Genomic DNA, 14588 nt, shown 5'->3' with positions numbered 1-14588 from the left:
AGGAACTCTAGAGAGTTATCGGGAGTAAGGAATAGGCATGCATACATCTGAACCATGCACTCATGCACAAAACTGAAAACACATTCCTTATGCAGTAGGCCTGTAATAAAAGTGACACAGAAATGGTATGGCATGGAACGTTAAGAAAACCATGTAGCTTTACGGCTCTTCGGGACTCCTTTTTAGGAAGCCCAAAATATCCTTGGCTACTACAGTCCTGATGCTGCATTCCAGTCGACGTCAGATGCGGGCTATTCTCTCCTTGTAGATATCGCTGTCTTCCCTCTGTAAAGACGCTGCTTTGCCAGACATTCTGAAGATGATTTATAAAGAAACAAACTGCAGTGCAAGCATTTGCTTTGGAAATATGTCTCCAAGCAACCAAACGGTTAAGTATAATGATGGTCTTCAGCGACAGCATTTGTTTCTCACGTGTACGATTATGAACGGACTAATTCATTTACTCTGCTGTCTTTGAATCACACAGTTCACCATCACACAGCCATAATCACATTTCTGTAATTTACAAATCTGATATGAATAGAATTTAATTGCACTTTTTAAGGTGGCAAGTTGATTGGGATGCAGCATGAGAACAGAGGAGACAAATGAAGATGAATATAAGTGTCATGTGCTTAAAATCTTAACCCTTCTTTTGTGTTTTCTGTAAACTTTAGTACACTTAAGTGCACTTTTAAAAGTGCTTAAAAAGTGCCGTCTTAAATCAATGGTAATTTTGGTCGTTCTTCAAAATAAGTACTTATTTTGATGTGTTGCTTAACATATACACTGAAGTTGTGTTTTTCACTATATACATTTAAAATATATTTTAAATGTATTTATTTGCAATCTCATCATCATACACGTGTATTTATAAATGTGTCTGAATGCGTGACATGCCATATAGTATATTAGTTTACCATAAATGCTTGTCAGTACATTCAGCAGTACACATTTAAAGACAATAGAAATAATTATGAGATTACATAAAAAGCTTAGCAAGTCCTACTTATATATGACTCTCTAGCGCTCTTAAGGGCATTTAATTGCATTTTTAAAAAAAATCTAATCTACCGCATTTAACAGACTTTTTTGAAAACTTTACATTCTGTTCAATTCTTTAATTCTTAATTTCTGTCATTTTTAAGTGCACTTCTTTCTCACAAGGGAGGTAACGTTTAAAGCGCCGATGAATCAGTTCAGTTTGCTTACGAGAACCTGATTATAGTCGAATGTAACAAATTTCCCAGCATGCCCTGGGCCTCGGCCTCCTGCGGAGTGACAGGTCTGTGTGACGTGTGTATGTGTACTCCTCTATTGTTGCACTGTTTATTCTTGTTTTAATACAACGGTCCAGTGTGTGCGCGCACATGTCTCTGTTCATTGTTTCCAGCTTGTGAGTGTGTGTGTGTGTGTGTGTGTGTGTGTGTGTGTGTGTGTAGCGTAACATGCTGCTGCAGTTTATCTTATCTGTGTAGTCTGTGCAGCAGTCATCCCAGGACAGAGTGATCTTTTCACTCTCTCTGCAGCCCAAAAACTGCTGCGTATGTCAAATTCATGTCTAGGAGTGTTATTATATTCATATCAATCACAGATCTGACTGCTGACATATTTACTGCAACATTTTTCTCCCCTCAATTCAAAGGCTGTGTTATCAGCGATGCAGTATTTCACTGAAGTCATGTCAAAGCATTCTTTATCACGACACATGTGTTATCGATATGACACGAAAGAAACTGCAGCACTCTTTTTCTGTGTTTTTTTCAGCCCATGTGTTGTTCGCTGTGCATCCTATTATGGAAATCTCTCTCAAACTGTTTGGGCTTCGCTTCAAGGCTCTAAATATTGTCTAAACAGCCGTGTTTTCCTTCTCTCACGTATTCTCTGTATGCCGCATGTATACACTCTTAAGGTGGGCGTTTCTGTGAAATCACACATAGCAGAGGGCGAAATAATAAAAGAGAAGCCTCCAAATTAGTTAATTTAATTTGGAAGAGTCAAACTGGTTTATTTGTTAAACCTTTGTGAACCGATGGAGAACACATGCACAAATGCATTGTCCAACAGAGCTTCGATGTCCTGCATCAACTGTTGTTTTAATATATTGTATACTATAAAACAGCAGGGAAGCGCAATGAATTTCTCTCATATGCCTTCACACTGCTATATAAGGCATTGATCATCAGAAATAGGCTTTTGCCTGTTCAGTTGTCCATATGTGCCTGTTAGATTTTTTAATTTTTTTAACTCAAATGAATTTTGAAGACAACTTTCAGTTAAAAAAATGCTAGTAAAAAATAAAAAAATGCTAGAAATAACACATTTACTAGTTAGTTTTCAAATTTCTGCAGATTATTTGCTTTCAGCTGAAGATTGGGTGAGGCAGACATTTTTCACAAACATTATTGTAATTTTTTTATATACTGAAAATGCATAACTGACTATTAAGTTTATTTTTTTAAGTCAGAAAGATGTTGTCTTATTCTTGCCAAGGCTGCGTTTATTTGACCTAAAATAATAATATTTTGAAATTACAATTTGCACAGTTTTTTCAGCATAATTACACCAGTTTCACATGATCTTGCAGAAATAATTTTAATATTGGAAGGATTAGACTTAGAAGCATCTGTTTGTCTGCTCAAGAAACATTTCTAGGGATTGTGATATATTATGTAGTATTATTTTACAGCACATTATTTTGAAACTTATTAATATTTTTGTGGAAATGCTAATGCATTTTTTTCATGATCGATTCATGCATAAAAATGAATTTAACATAAAGCTAATTTAAAATAACATCAAAAGTCCTAGCTGTCACTTTTAAAGAAATGTAATGCATTTTTGCAATTAACCATTAATTAAGCTATAAAAACAGGCCATTTAAAACATGTCACAGTTATGACTTGTTAGCGCATGACGTGTTTATTTATCAACGCCGCACCTTGATTAGCATTACAACTGAACTTGAGGTAAAATGCCATTAATAAAAAGTGATGCATTACTGTTTTTACTGCATCTTCTTCACCCTCTTGGCCTTCAACCGCACATCCCGCAGGTGTGACACAACTAGCATGTTCGGTCTGCAGTTTTCACACTCTTAGACGTTATGAAATGCCTCTATAAGGACGGCAGTGTTACAGCAGTGCCAGAGGGCAGGAGGAGAGGCCGGCGTTGGTTCTCTGGTAGCTCCTCACACAGTCCTCCCTTTCATTAAAGCAGACCTCCTCAAAGAAAAGAAGTCCTTCATAGCTCGCCAAACCACCCAACGAGAGCGATGTTTAGCCATGTTTGCTTTATACCCTTATAGAACGCAGCGGGCTGCTGTAGGATGTCGTGAAGGCCACATGTTAGCGTGCGTGTAAGTGTGTGCCTTGCGTTGTCTTGGCTTTGTTTCACGCACTCACAGGCATGTTACGCGAAAAGAGCAATTTTCACCTGAACCCGCATACTCGGCCAAGCCCACGTTTTTTTCCCCCTTGATCCACTAAATTCAATTTTCCACCCGGTGCCGTCCCTTAAAACGGCACACAGCCGCATAGACACGTACACGCGCACACACACACACACACACACATCCTGTAATGAGGCCGGCCCCTGCTAACGAGCGGCGACCCTAACGAGTGTGTGAACAGATCACAGCGGCCTGTCCAGCACTGATTTGAGCGGAGCTAATGAGAATAATGAGAGAGAGAGAATGAGGATTTACAAGCTGATAGAGTGAACAGGACGAGGGGAAAGCAGGAGCAAAATGGGGTTTCATAAAGAGAGGAGGGAAAGTGAAAGAGACCTTGACCCTGTAGTGTCTTTTCTGTCTTTTATAATGCAAAAGATTCAATATGATAAGATAGATAGATAGATAGATAGATAGATAGATAGATAGATAGATAGATAGATAGATAGATAGATAGATAGATATTTATGTAAAACTGTATTTTATGGTTACACCTATTAGTTTCTTATTAGCATGCATATTACTAGAATATTAGCCCTTATTAAGCACATATTAATGCCTTATTCTACATATCAATACCTAACTTTACAAGTAACTTACAAACTATTAATAAGCAGCAAATTAGGAGTTTATTGAGGAAAATGTTGCAGTTGATAGTTAACAAGTGTTACCTGTTCTAAGGTGTAAGCAATATTTATAATATGAAATGAGACAGATAGACAAAAAGACAGACAAACAATATGATATGATAGATGTACAGAGATACAGACACAAAATGATAGATACAATATGATATGAGACAAGATACATATTTAATGTGATGATAGATAGATAGATAAATCTATGCAGTTATCTATGCAGTTATTAGAGGAATAGGATTCTTTGAACATCTCTCTTTTTGTGTTTTTGCAACATGAGGGTGAGAATATGATGTTATTCCTTCAAAAGTGCTTTCTGTGGAAAGCCACCTTAATGAGAACAGATTTCTTGCAAGCAGAACCTGCTATACACAGTTAAGAAAATGTGCTTGTTTATTGAGGGTGTCCCAACCCTCTCCTTCTAATTTAATGTGGGTTCATTATGCTGTGTTTGGAATTAAGATTAACATAGTTTCCAATGTAGGTAAGGATATGACCTTATGCAGAGTGGGAGAGCAGTGTGTGTGTGTGTGTGTGTGTGTGTGTGTGTGTGTGTGTGTGTGTGTGTGTTTGTGTGTGTGTTTGTGTGTGTGTGTGCTGGTCACTGCTAAGCTCCTGGCCCTCTCATAAAATCTGAAGGGTAGTGGCAGTGGCAATGAATTTAACCATCTTTCCCTAATAAACAAAGCTAGAGAAAGACAGATGTGGATTCAATCAGCATCTTATGTAATTAAAAATCCAATAACCCTGCATTAATTAACTTGAGAATAATACTTTAAACTATAAATAAATAAAACAGATACAATAAAATAAATCTTAAGCACACAGAATTGCTTATTTCTGTCGGCGAGTAATTTAACGTAAATCTTATATTTAATATTTTAAAAAGATTAATTGCGATTAATCACATTCAAAATAAGATTTTGTTTACATAATAGTTTTGTGTGTACTGTATATATTTATTATGTATATATAAACACATACACATTCATGTATTTAAGAAAAATGAGTAGTTTTTATATATTTTAATAAATTTATATGACATAATATAAATATAAATATATGGATGCAAATATTTTAATATGTATACTGTATGTGTCTTTATATACATAATAAATATACACAGTTACACGCATATATGCAAACAAAAATACAAACATATTATGTAAACACTTTTATTTTGAATGCAGTTAATTACGATCGATTGTTTGACAGCATTGATTTTGAAACATTTTCTTCTGCACTACTTTCAATAATTGGCTACCAAACTTCAAAAGTAATGATTGTTTTGATGGTTTCATGATGGTCCCCTCATCTTTCACCTGTCAGCCAAACAGAAAGCCCCGCCCCCAAACCCACCCCATTGGTCGAGCTGTTGCTGTGTCAGACTCTTCAGGATGCTCAAACAAACAGAACAATGTTTTGAAAGTGCCACGATTTTTACGCTTTTCAGGGAAATGTTGCCTCTGCATATCAAACTGAAAGAAGAATGCAAAACTGCAAAAATTACACACTTCAGCTGTGATATCACGATACAAGTTTGACAGAAGTTTGACTAGACATGGTTTGACCGGACTAGATTACCTCGGCCTCGCTGTTTACACAAACACTCCTCAAAACTCCTCCGCAGCGCAACAGCAGTCCAAGTTCTTCTTCCAGGGTTCATTTCGAGTTCTTGTCGAGATGTTGAGCCAATGAATACGCCTAACAGCGGGGACTGAATATTCAGTTGCTGGAGTTGTCTCAGGCTTCATATCCAGTAGCGACGTGGTGAAGAAAGTGTTAAAGGAACGGGACAGAGCAGGACCAGAGGAGTGTGTGAGGAAGAAGAAGGGGGGGCAGACCGCTGGAGTTGATAGACTCCAGATGTGACTATTAGATAAACTCGAGGCAAGGGGTGTGTTTGTGAGTGTGTGTATGTGTGCTAGTGTGGGTGTGTTTATGTTGCTAGCGGGACCCGATAGCGTCTGGCCTTTTCCTGAAACGCGAAAAGCAGGATGGAGTGACAGAGAGATCGCCGAAAGAGCAGATGGGAGGACATTTTTACCGTGTCTGTGAAATGCACAGCTGAACTGAATTTACAACTTTCTTTATTTGTTCTCTGTGTTTCCTTCTTTCACGTCCACAAGAAATCCTTTTCATTTTGGCCTCCTGAAGTCCAGACTGACTGGATGTCAAAGTCCACCCACATCCAGCAGTGTTCACACATAGCCTGTCATTGTCCTGTGTTCATTCACTCATATTGTGCTCTGTGCTGTCAGACAGCTGTTTCTTTGTAGTCTTGCTGGCCTAGTGACAGCGCTTCAGCGCTCTACTCTTAAAGTACTGTGTGCTGGCCCAACATGCTGGACTTTTGATTGATAATTGTCTTTTTATCGACGCATTAATAGTTGGAATTGCTGCAGAATTTTGTTCAGGAGGTTGGTAGGCTGCGTAGATAAAAATCCTGTTCAATTTCTCCATAGAGTTTTAAAGAAAACATTATACACCTTTAAAGACAGGCATATTGTGATGCTATATTGTAGTCTTGTAGCATGGTTCTGCAAAGAAATCTTCACCAAATACATGCCAAAAGAGTGTTTAGCGACTGCAATGCAAATGAATGGGGGGTGAAAACTTTTGAACTGGATGAAAATGGTGAATCTTTGCCAACAGAAGATAGTTATGTGCGCCCTGGAAGATTTACCTTTTGTCTTTGAATTTTCAAAGTTTTCACCGACAGTTCTGCATCTTGTTTCCTTCTGGAGCATCAGCGAACATTCAAACCGCTTTGTTGCATATGTGTCCCTCAGTTCTTGTCAGTGTGAAAATATGTCTCTCAAACGTGCAGAAATGCAAAAGATGATGGAAAACCAAAGGCTTTGGTTGAAGTCCTGCAAATATAAGGAGGACTAAAACTTTTTAAGATTTTCTTGTTTTGTTCAAACATTGGATATTTTTTCAGAAGCAACAGAAGATACTAACATGTTTCCCAGAAGACAAAATAAGAACAACTTACCCTTATCTTCAGTTGACCCTACCCCTTCTATGGGTCTCTCAGTTGAAAAGATCAATCTAAAAATCATACAGTTGTCTTAAATTGCTGTATTGTTCATTTTTAAGATGTTTTGGATAAAAAAGTCTGCTAAATTAATGAATGTAAATAAATATCTAATATGTATTTGCATATATATATATATAGTGTCCAGTTTGTGGCTAACAGAGGAAAAACACATGCTTAGCTCATTTGATAAGGATATGAAGTAAAGCAGGATTGTGGCATTACTTTCCGTCTACATTTGGGTCCCTTCAAATGATTTGACAGCAAACCTCCTTCCAAAGTCCAACTGAAGCAACATCCTAAAAGCATGAATGGTCATTTTTTAATATATGTACCTAATTTATTTCTGGAAGTACACATGCTCCAAGCACAAGGTTGAGCAATTTTCCACAATTCCGGTCCCAACGTTTATCTTGGCATAGAACCTTCCTTCTGCCATTGAACGAATATATAATCAACATTAACCACAGAAATGCAACTCTTAAAAAGTGCACTTCTCCTCCTTGAGTTTGCTGGGGGAAAAAATTCTGGAAATGGACTTCGCATTGCATGTGTATTTAATTCCAGCTCTTGAAATTTGTCAGATATTTCAGTCTGAATGGACCTGTCTTGAAGCTGAATACATATTGCTTCCATTTATCTGATCATTAAAAGGGTTACATAAACATTTTACACGTACTTAGTATATATATAGTATATATAAATATACTAAGGTTATGCTCCTCGTGTGTTTCCAGAAAGGATGATGATCATTTGCAATAATTTTAGTGCAAATGAAATAGCAATGTTGTCTTTGACTCAGGATAGACTGGATAGAGGAAAACTATTCCAATAATCTGAGGAAGGAGAGGAAAAGCAGGAAATGAGTTGGAAAAATAAGAAGCAGGCAGATCCAGATTTCCTGTTTGGGTAGGAGTGGGTCAATGTAAATTTCAAGGCAGCGTTATAAGGACCCCATTGTGTAACATGTCCGATGTGTGTGTTAGTGGCCATTACACGGGGTCACGTCTGATCCCCCCCCACTCAGGACTCCGGCGCTACGGGAAAAACAGCTTTTAAAAAAAGAGAAAGAGAAAGGAAACCGTAAAATAAACGAGAAACAACCTCTTTGCAGGGACAGGAAATGACATGCGGCACCAAAATGGCTTCCGCTCTTTGCACCTAAATCTACGAAGCAACACACAAACAAATTACTACATTGCCTAGCAACAGGGCTACATAAACAGCAATGAACTATATAACTCCATATCAGAGAAATTAGATTTATTTTTTCATCTTATGCGATCTCTGCTCTCAATATATACAAATATATCATATAAGTGCCAATAAAAGCTACAATAGAAGTAACGATGAAATTACATATATCCCCATTTCATAGCCAAGGCATATGTTATGTTGCAGTTTACAGTTACTTGCCTAAAGTAACATTAAAACTTAGCAAATTAGTGTCATATCAACTTCAAAAAATCATCAAAATAGTCAAAATCCTGTTTTAGAAGAAACCATTAACATGTTAATTAAAGCATCCATATTTCTGTAGAATTGCAGTGCTTAAAGGGATGTGCAGCTCCTTCCTTCATAAAAGAAAATTCACTTTGTTCTTACATTTTTTTGACAATTGTTATAACTCAACACATCACAGCTGGTAGGACGGCGTCCCATGTAAACCCCAAATCTCCTTCAAGAGTTAAAATACCACAAAATGCTGTTTCAGGTCAGTGACTGAAGTGTGTCATAGATTTCCCGTCCAAACATCTGCATGTCTGAATACCTATCATCATGTTCTTACATAAGATCTTACTAAGAAAATCATAAACCATGTGCTGGGGAAATTATTCAGCAGAGTTTGGCTAAGTTCGTAAGTGATTTAAAGACACGGATCAAAAATCATTCTTTATAAATCCTTTTGTGAAGGATCCCAACTGTGTGTAACTGCTCCAGAGTTTTAAAGACCATGTGAAAGCACTTGATGAGGGCAGTCTTCTGTGTGGATGCCTGTTAAAAACAGGAAGTAGGGCCTGGATGTATCCAATAGCATTAGACAATAGACAATGACATTTAGCCTATATCAAAGACATGAGCGTGCTGTGAAGCAACTTAATTTAAAATCTATACTTAAATGCAGTCAGCTAAAATTCAGGGTATTTTTTACCTACTTAAGTTGTATTTAAGCAGATCTCTAGGGCCTGGTTTTACAAACAGGCTTACAGTTTGAATAACATGCTACAGTTAAAATGATGCATGTGCTTTAAAACATGGCAAAGGATTATTATTGAAGGATTAGTTCAGTTTTTTTGAAAATATTCTTTTAAAATTTTAAGTACAACATCAAAATAAGTGCATTAAACATGATGAATTATGTATTTAAACACAAACATTTATTAACATTTAAGTTTGCTAAGAAACATTGCGAAAGTGTACTAGCAGTTATTTCAGTATTATATTACCTGTATATTACCTGTTATATATATATATATATATATATATATATATATATATATATATATATATATATATATATATATAAAACATTCTATTCTAAAATTTATATATATATATATATATATATATATATATATATATATATATATATATATATATATAAAACATTCTATGCATTACAATTAACTATAAAAACCATAGTTAAGTTCTTTAGTATGCTAGTCAACACATCAGACAAGTGTAAAGTACATCTGAGTCAGCAATATTGTTATCTAGAAAAGAAAGACAGTATATTTTAAGCATATAATTGCGCTAAAAGATCATTTTGTAAGCTTTCGGAATATAAAGCCATACTGACAAACAGATTAAGAGCCATAAAACTCCAGATTTCACAAGTCTTTAATCACTTCAGCCGTGCTGACATTGTGGTTCTGCAGTGTGTGTGTGTGTGTGTGTGTGTGTGTGTGTGTGAGCACTCCAGACTTTAGGAAGAGAACTCTCCCCGTCCCACATTCCCCATCCGAGCGATAAGAGAGTGTCTGTGAGCCGTTGTGTTGATCTTCACACACAGAGAGCACACTTTGCTCTGACCTTTACTCTAGCGGTGTGTGTGTGAGGAAACAGTGGGTAGAGTCTCTCTTTTCATCACAGTGCTAATGAGGGTTAGGACACGCTAGCCAGGAAACAGCTATTGTTCCCCCTCCAAGAGCACTGCTACTGGCTACACACACACACACACACACATTTGTGAGGAGGTTCATTCAGCAATTCACATTCACAGACTGAAATACTCGACAACATGTCCTATTTACCCTGCTGCCGCACTCTTTTGTAGTCAAAGGAATTCAAACACGTGTATTTAATAGCGCATAACTTTCTCCTGCGGTCACTTTCTCACCTTCTTCTCTCCGTATATTGGCTCTGATAGCTATTAATGTGTCAATCACGCAGCACTCAGTAGGCCTTACAGATGTGACAGACCAGCGCTTTACTGCATTCTGTCACGGTGGTGTTAATGTCTTGGTCCCCTGCGAATATATACAGCATATCTGTTATCAAGCTGTGTTATGTTCATGTTTATATTCAGCGAGTGATATCATGCCGTGGTGTTGTTTGCTGTAGTTTCAGCACTGATACAGCTATATAGATGAAGGATGTTAGGGAAAAAAAAGAGATGATTGATCGCTGGATTGCTTGTTTTGGTTCAATTTAGTAAAAAGGCTACAACCTAAAATATAATACACATACATATGGAAATATATGCATATAATGTGTGTATATATATAAACACACACATACAGCATTTTTGTAAAAATATTTCTAAATATGTATTTATGTGTATATATTTATAAAAAATATATATATATATATATATATATATATATATATATATATATATATATATATATATATATATATATATATATATATATATATATATATATATATATATATATATATATATATATATATATATATATATATATATATATATATATATATATATATATATATATATATATATATATATATATATATATATGTAATTTGTACTCAAAAGCAGCTTACTATATAAAGTACACAACAAACTTTGTAAACAATTAATAAATGACTAATTAATAAATATTTTGGTTTACATAATATATTTACAAGTGCTGTGTATGTAGAAATACACACACATGCATGTGTATGTTTAAGAAAATATATTGGTATATTAAATATATTTATATGTAATATGTAATATATATATGTAAATATTTTCAAAATAGATACTGTATTTGTGTGTGTGTGTTTATATTTACAATAAATATACACAGTAAACATACATTCATTTTAATATATGTACTATATATATATATATATGATGTTTTGATTTAAAGTTTACATGAAATTAAAATATATCATATTAACCTTTTTAATGCAGTTGTTAATGTAAGTTTTAAAGATGCTGTAATCACTAGTCTCTTGTTTTGAGGATGCTGAAACAATGTCTAGCCATTATGAATCTTGAGTTGACCTTTATCATCCTCAAAATTCCCTCATGGCCAATAAAAAACCATGCAAGAGTTTCAGAGGTTCATTTGTCAGTATTAAGCGTGTGAATTCATATTTTGACGGGCGAATATGCTGATAAGTGCTTTAACACATGGACAAAAGCAAACACAGAGATCCGGGCCAGGACAGAGGCGGCAGGAAACACTACCTTCAAAGCTTGTACTGGAAACTAATATTTATTGTTTGACTCTTGAAGGTGTAGGAAAAATCACTTTAAATCTCTATCATCTCTACTTTCTGTTTTCTCTGCTCGGGGGATCTGCCTCCGTTTCGTCTGGACCAGGTATGGTTTGAGGTATATGGTAAAAAAAAAAAAAAAAAAAAATGCAGGAAAACTCTTTCTTTCTCAAACAGAGACAGAACAAAGTAAACTGTGTTGAAGGCCAGGAAAGGGTCTTGTGGTCAACGGCATGTAAAATATGTTTCGGATTATATTTCATGCTATTTTATGTTGATATGAATGGTTATTTTTGGACTCAGTAATGGTCAGCATATACAAACATGTAGCTTCCTTTTATTTCAAAGCACATGCACGTATGCATTCATGTATTTAAGCATCTCAAGTGCAGTAAATTTATGGCACAAGCCGCTTTTTTAAACTAATCCGTGGGAAATCTACTCCCATGTAACAGTTAGAGTACATGTAAGTGGATCTGCTCAAAGGTCTCTGCGTTTGTCTGTTTCTCAGGGATCTCAGGAATAACTTGATCAGCACCATCATGCCTGGAGCCTTTCTGGGTCTCACAGCTCTTCGAAAACTGTAAGTACACCTTAATCTGTTATTATAACAGGATGCCAGTTACACACTTTACCAATAACGTAGCAGTAATTGCATTAGTTTTCACTTACAAAACTGTTTAACTATTAGGGACTGTTCACGCAGATCATGTATTTCTTTTTTTTTTATATCGTGGCAGGTCAACACAATTAATTTAATGTATGGGAGACACATCCCCAGCACAATAACTTGAGAGCAACTTCATTACTCACTAACCAGACGGATAAACAAACACAGACCGGAAGTTCATTTTGGACCTTGATGAAACGTCTATAACGTGCACCACAAACCCAGTCTTAAGTACTTAACTAAAAGTAGCAATTCTACTAACCTAACTACATTTTTCAGCAGCGTGAGAGAAGCTCAGTTGTTCATAATGCAAGTTATTTTGTTGCAATATTACTGTTTTTTTCAATTCAATAAATATAGCGTTGGTGAACAGAACATAGATTTATAGCTCGTGGTGTATCACTGCATAATGATTGTTGCACAATAAAGTATTTTCTGAAGTTCTTTTCCATATTCTTGCTAAAACTGGAACACGGGATAACAATGCCTCTTATTTACTGTAATCTGTACAGTGACCTCTCCAGTAACCGAATTGGCTGCCTGACCTCAGAAGTGTTCCAGGGACTTACCAACCTCACTAAATTGTAAGGCATTATTTCTGAAACAAATATTTGATGGAATACAAAAACACAGAAGATCGGTAACGCTCTTGAAATGTGTTGCTGCGCTGTACGTGATAACACATGTTTGATAATAATGCTTACATAATCTGTTGACAATTATGCATGTTACAATGTTCTTGTCGTATGTTAGAGTTGCACGGTGTTTGATTTGTGTTCTTATGTTACAGAAACATCTCTGGAAACATCTTTTCCTCTCTGGATCCACATTTGTTTATGGAGTTACACTCTCTAAAGCTGGTGTGAGTTAAAGTCAATGTTCTCATGGTGCACATGCTCCTTTATTTTGTATAGAAAGAGATATTTCTGTGGATTTCTAGCATTCCAGTTTTTTTAGTGATTTCTTTGATAATTTTATAATGCACAAAACTAAGATTGTGCATATCTATAATTCCATAGAAATGGTTTAACTGCTATTAAATGAAGCCTCTTCTTTATCGAGCATGACAGGGTTGTCCTGTATTGTAGCTGTGAAGAATATTTCTGAATATTTCACCATTAGGGTCACTGATTAACATGATTATTGGCGTCTTTTGTGTATTTGGTGTAATGCAATGTGTTTATGCAGTTTGAAGTGCAAAAAACACATAATTTTCCTCATTCTGTACATTATAGTTTTCCTCTAAGCCCCGCCTCCTGAAACGGGTCGATTTGTGCAAAGCTCATTGTTAAAAAAAAAAGGAGGTGTGCTGTGATTGGCCAGCTACCCAATACATTCTGATTGGCCGAATACCTCAAACATGTGACGCAAATGTTACGCCCCTTACTATAACGTGATGCTACATCCCCCGTGCTATAAGACCAAAACAATAAAAGCTATTACAAACGAGGCATTGAAAACAGAACTTACTTAAAGGTTGTGAGTCAGAAGCACCTGACGGTTCCTGCAGAATTGCCTCACTTTATAGTCTCTGTGCACAGCATAGACTGCTCGGCAGGTTTTAGGAATATACTTCTCTGTAAATGCGCTGAACACTCTCTAATATTTGTGTTGAACTGTTCTGGAAGTGTGTTGTAAATACAACTTAAGCACTGATTTCTAGTTGTGTCCTCTTTTGGAAACACAAACAAAGTAGTTTCATTTTAATGTTTGCAACTTTAAGGATCTTATCTATAACAGCTTGTAACACTCAAAAGAGAAAGGAAAATTTGAGATCGCATAGTAGGACACCTTTAATTACACAAATTAATGTACAGTTTTCTTCTGAAAAACAAGCTTTATCTAATTCTTACCTCCAATTGTGTGTTTATTAGAAACTTTCACTCTGAGTTCCTGTCATGTGACTGCGGTCTGCGCTGGGTCCCAGGCTTCTTCCGCAGCAGTTCAGCTCGGCTTGGCGACGAAACACTGTGTGCGTATCCCAGAAGACTTCAGAACAAACCCCTGCGAATCCTCAGAGAGACTGACCTCAGCTGTGGTGAGCATAAATAATATCAATATTGTACAATGTAATATTCAATTATGTACATACAAAATGCACATCTGAATGGAATT

General features: G+C 36.0%; 1 protein-coding gene across 1 annotated transcript in view; it reads left to right on the top strand.

The window, feature by feature from the left end:
- adgra2 (adhesion G protein-coupled receptor A2) overlaps window positions 1-14588 on the top strand; it is a 58249-nt gene that overhangs the window by 27323 nt on the left and 16338 nt on the right. Inside the window, exons 3-6 of the mRNA XM_043247923.1 lie at window positions 12315-12386; window positions 12986-13057; window positions 13264-13335; window positions 14348-14511. Of these exons, the coding sequence (XP_043103858.1) occupies window positions 12315-12386; window positions 12986-13057; window positions 13264-13335; window positions 14348-14511 (380 nt within the window). The remainder of the gene's footprint in view (window positions 1-12314; window positions 12387-12985; window positions 13058-13263; window positions 13336-14347; window positions 14512-14588) is intronic.

Source organism: Puntigrus tetrazona, chromosome 8 (assembly GCF_018831695.1).
Source record: "Puntigrus tetrazona isolate hp1 chromosome 8, ASM1883169v1, whole genome shotgun sequence".
NCBI lineage: Eukaryota > Metazoa > Chordata > Actinopteri > Cypriniformes > Cyprinidae > Puntigrus > Puntigrus tetrazona.
This window is presented reverse-complemented; position numbering and strand designations above follow the sequence as displayed.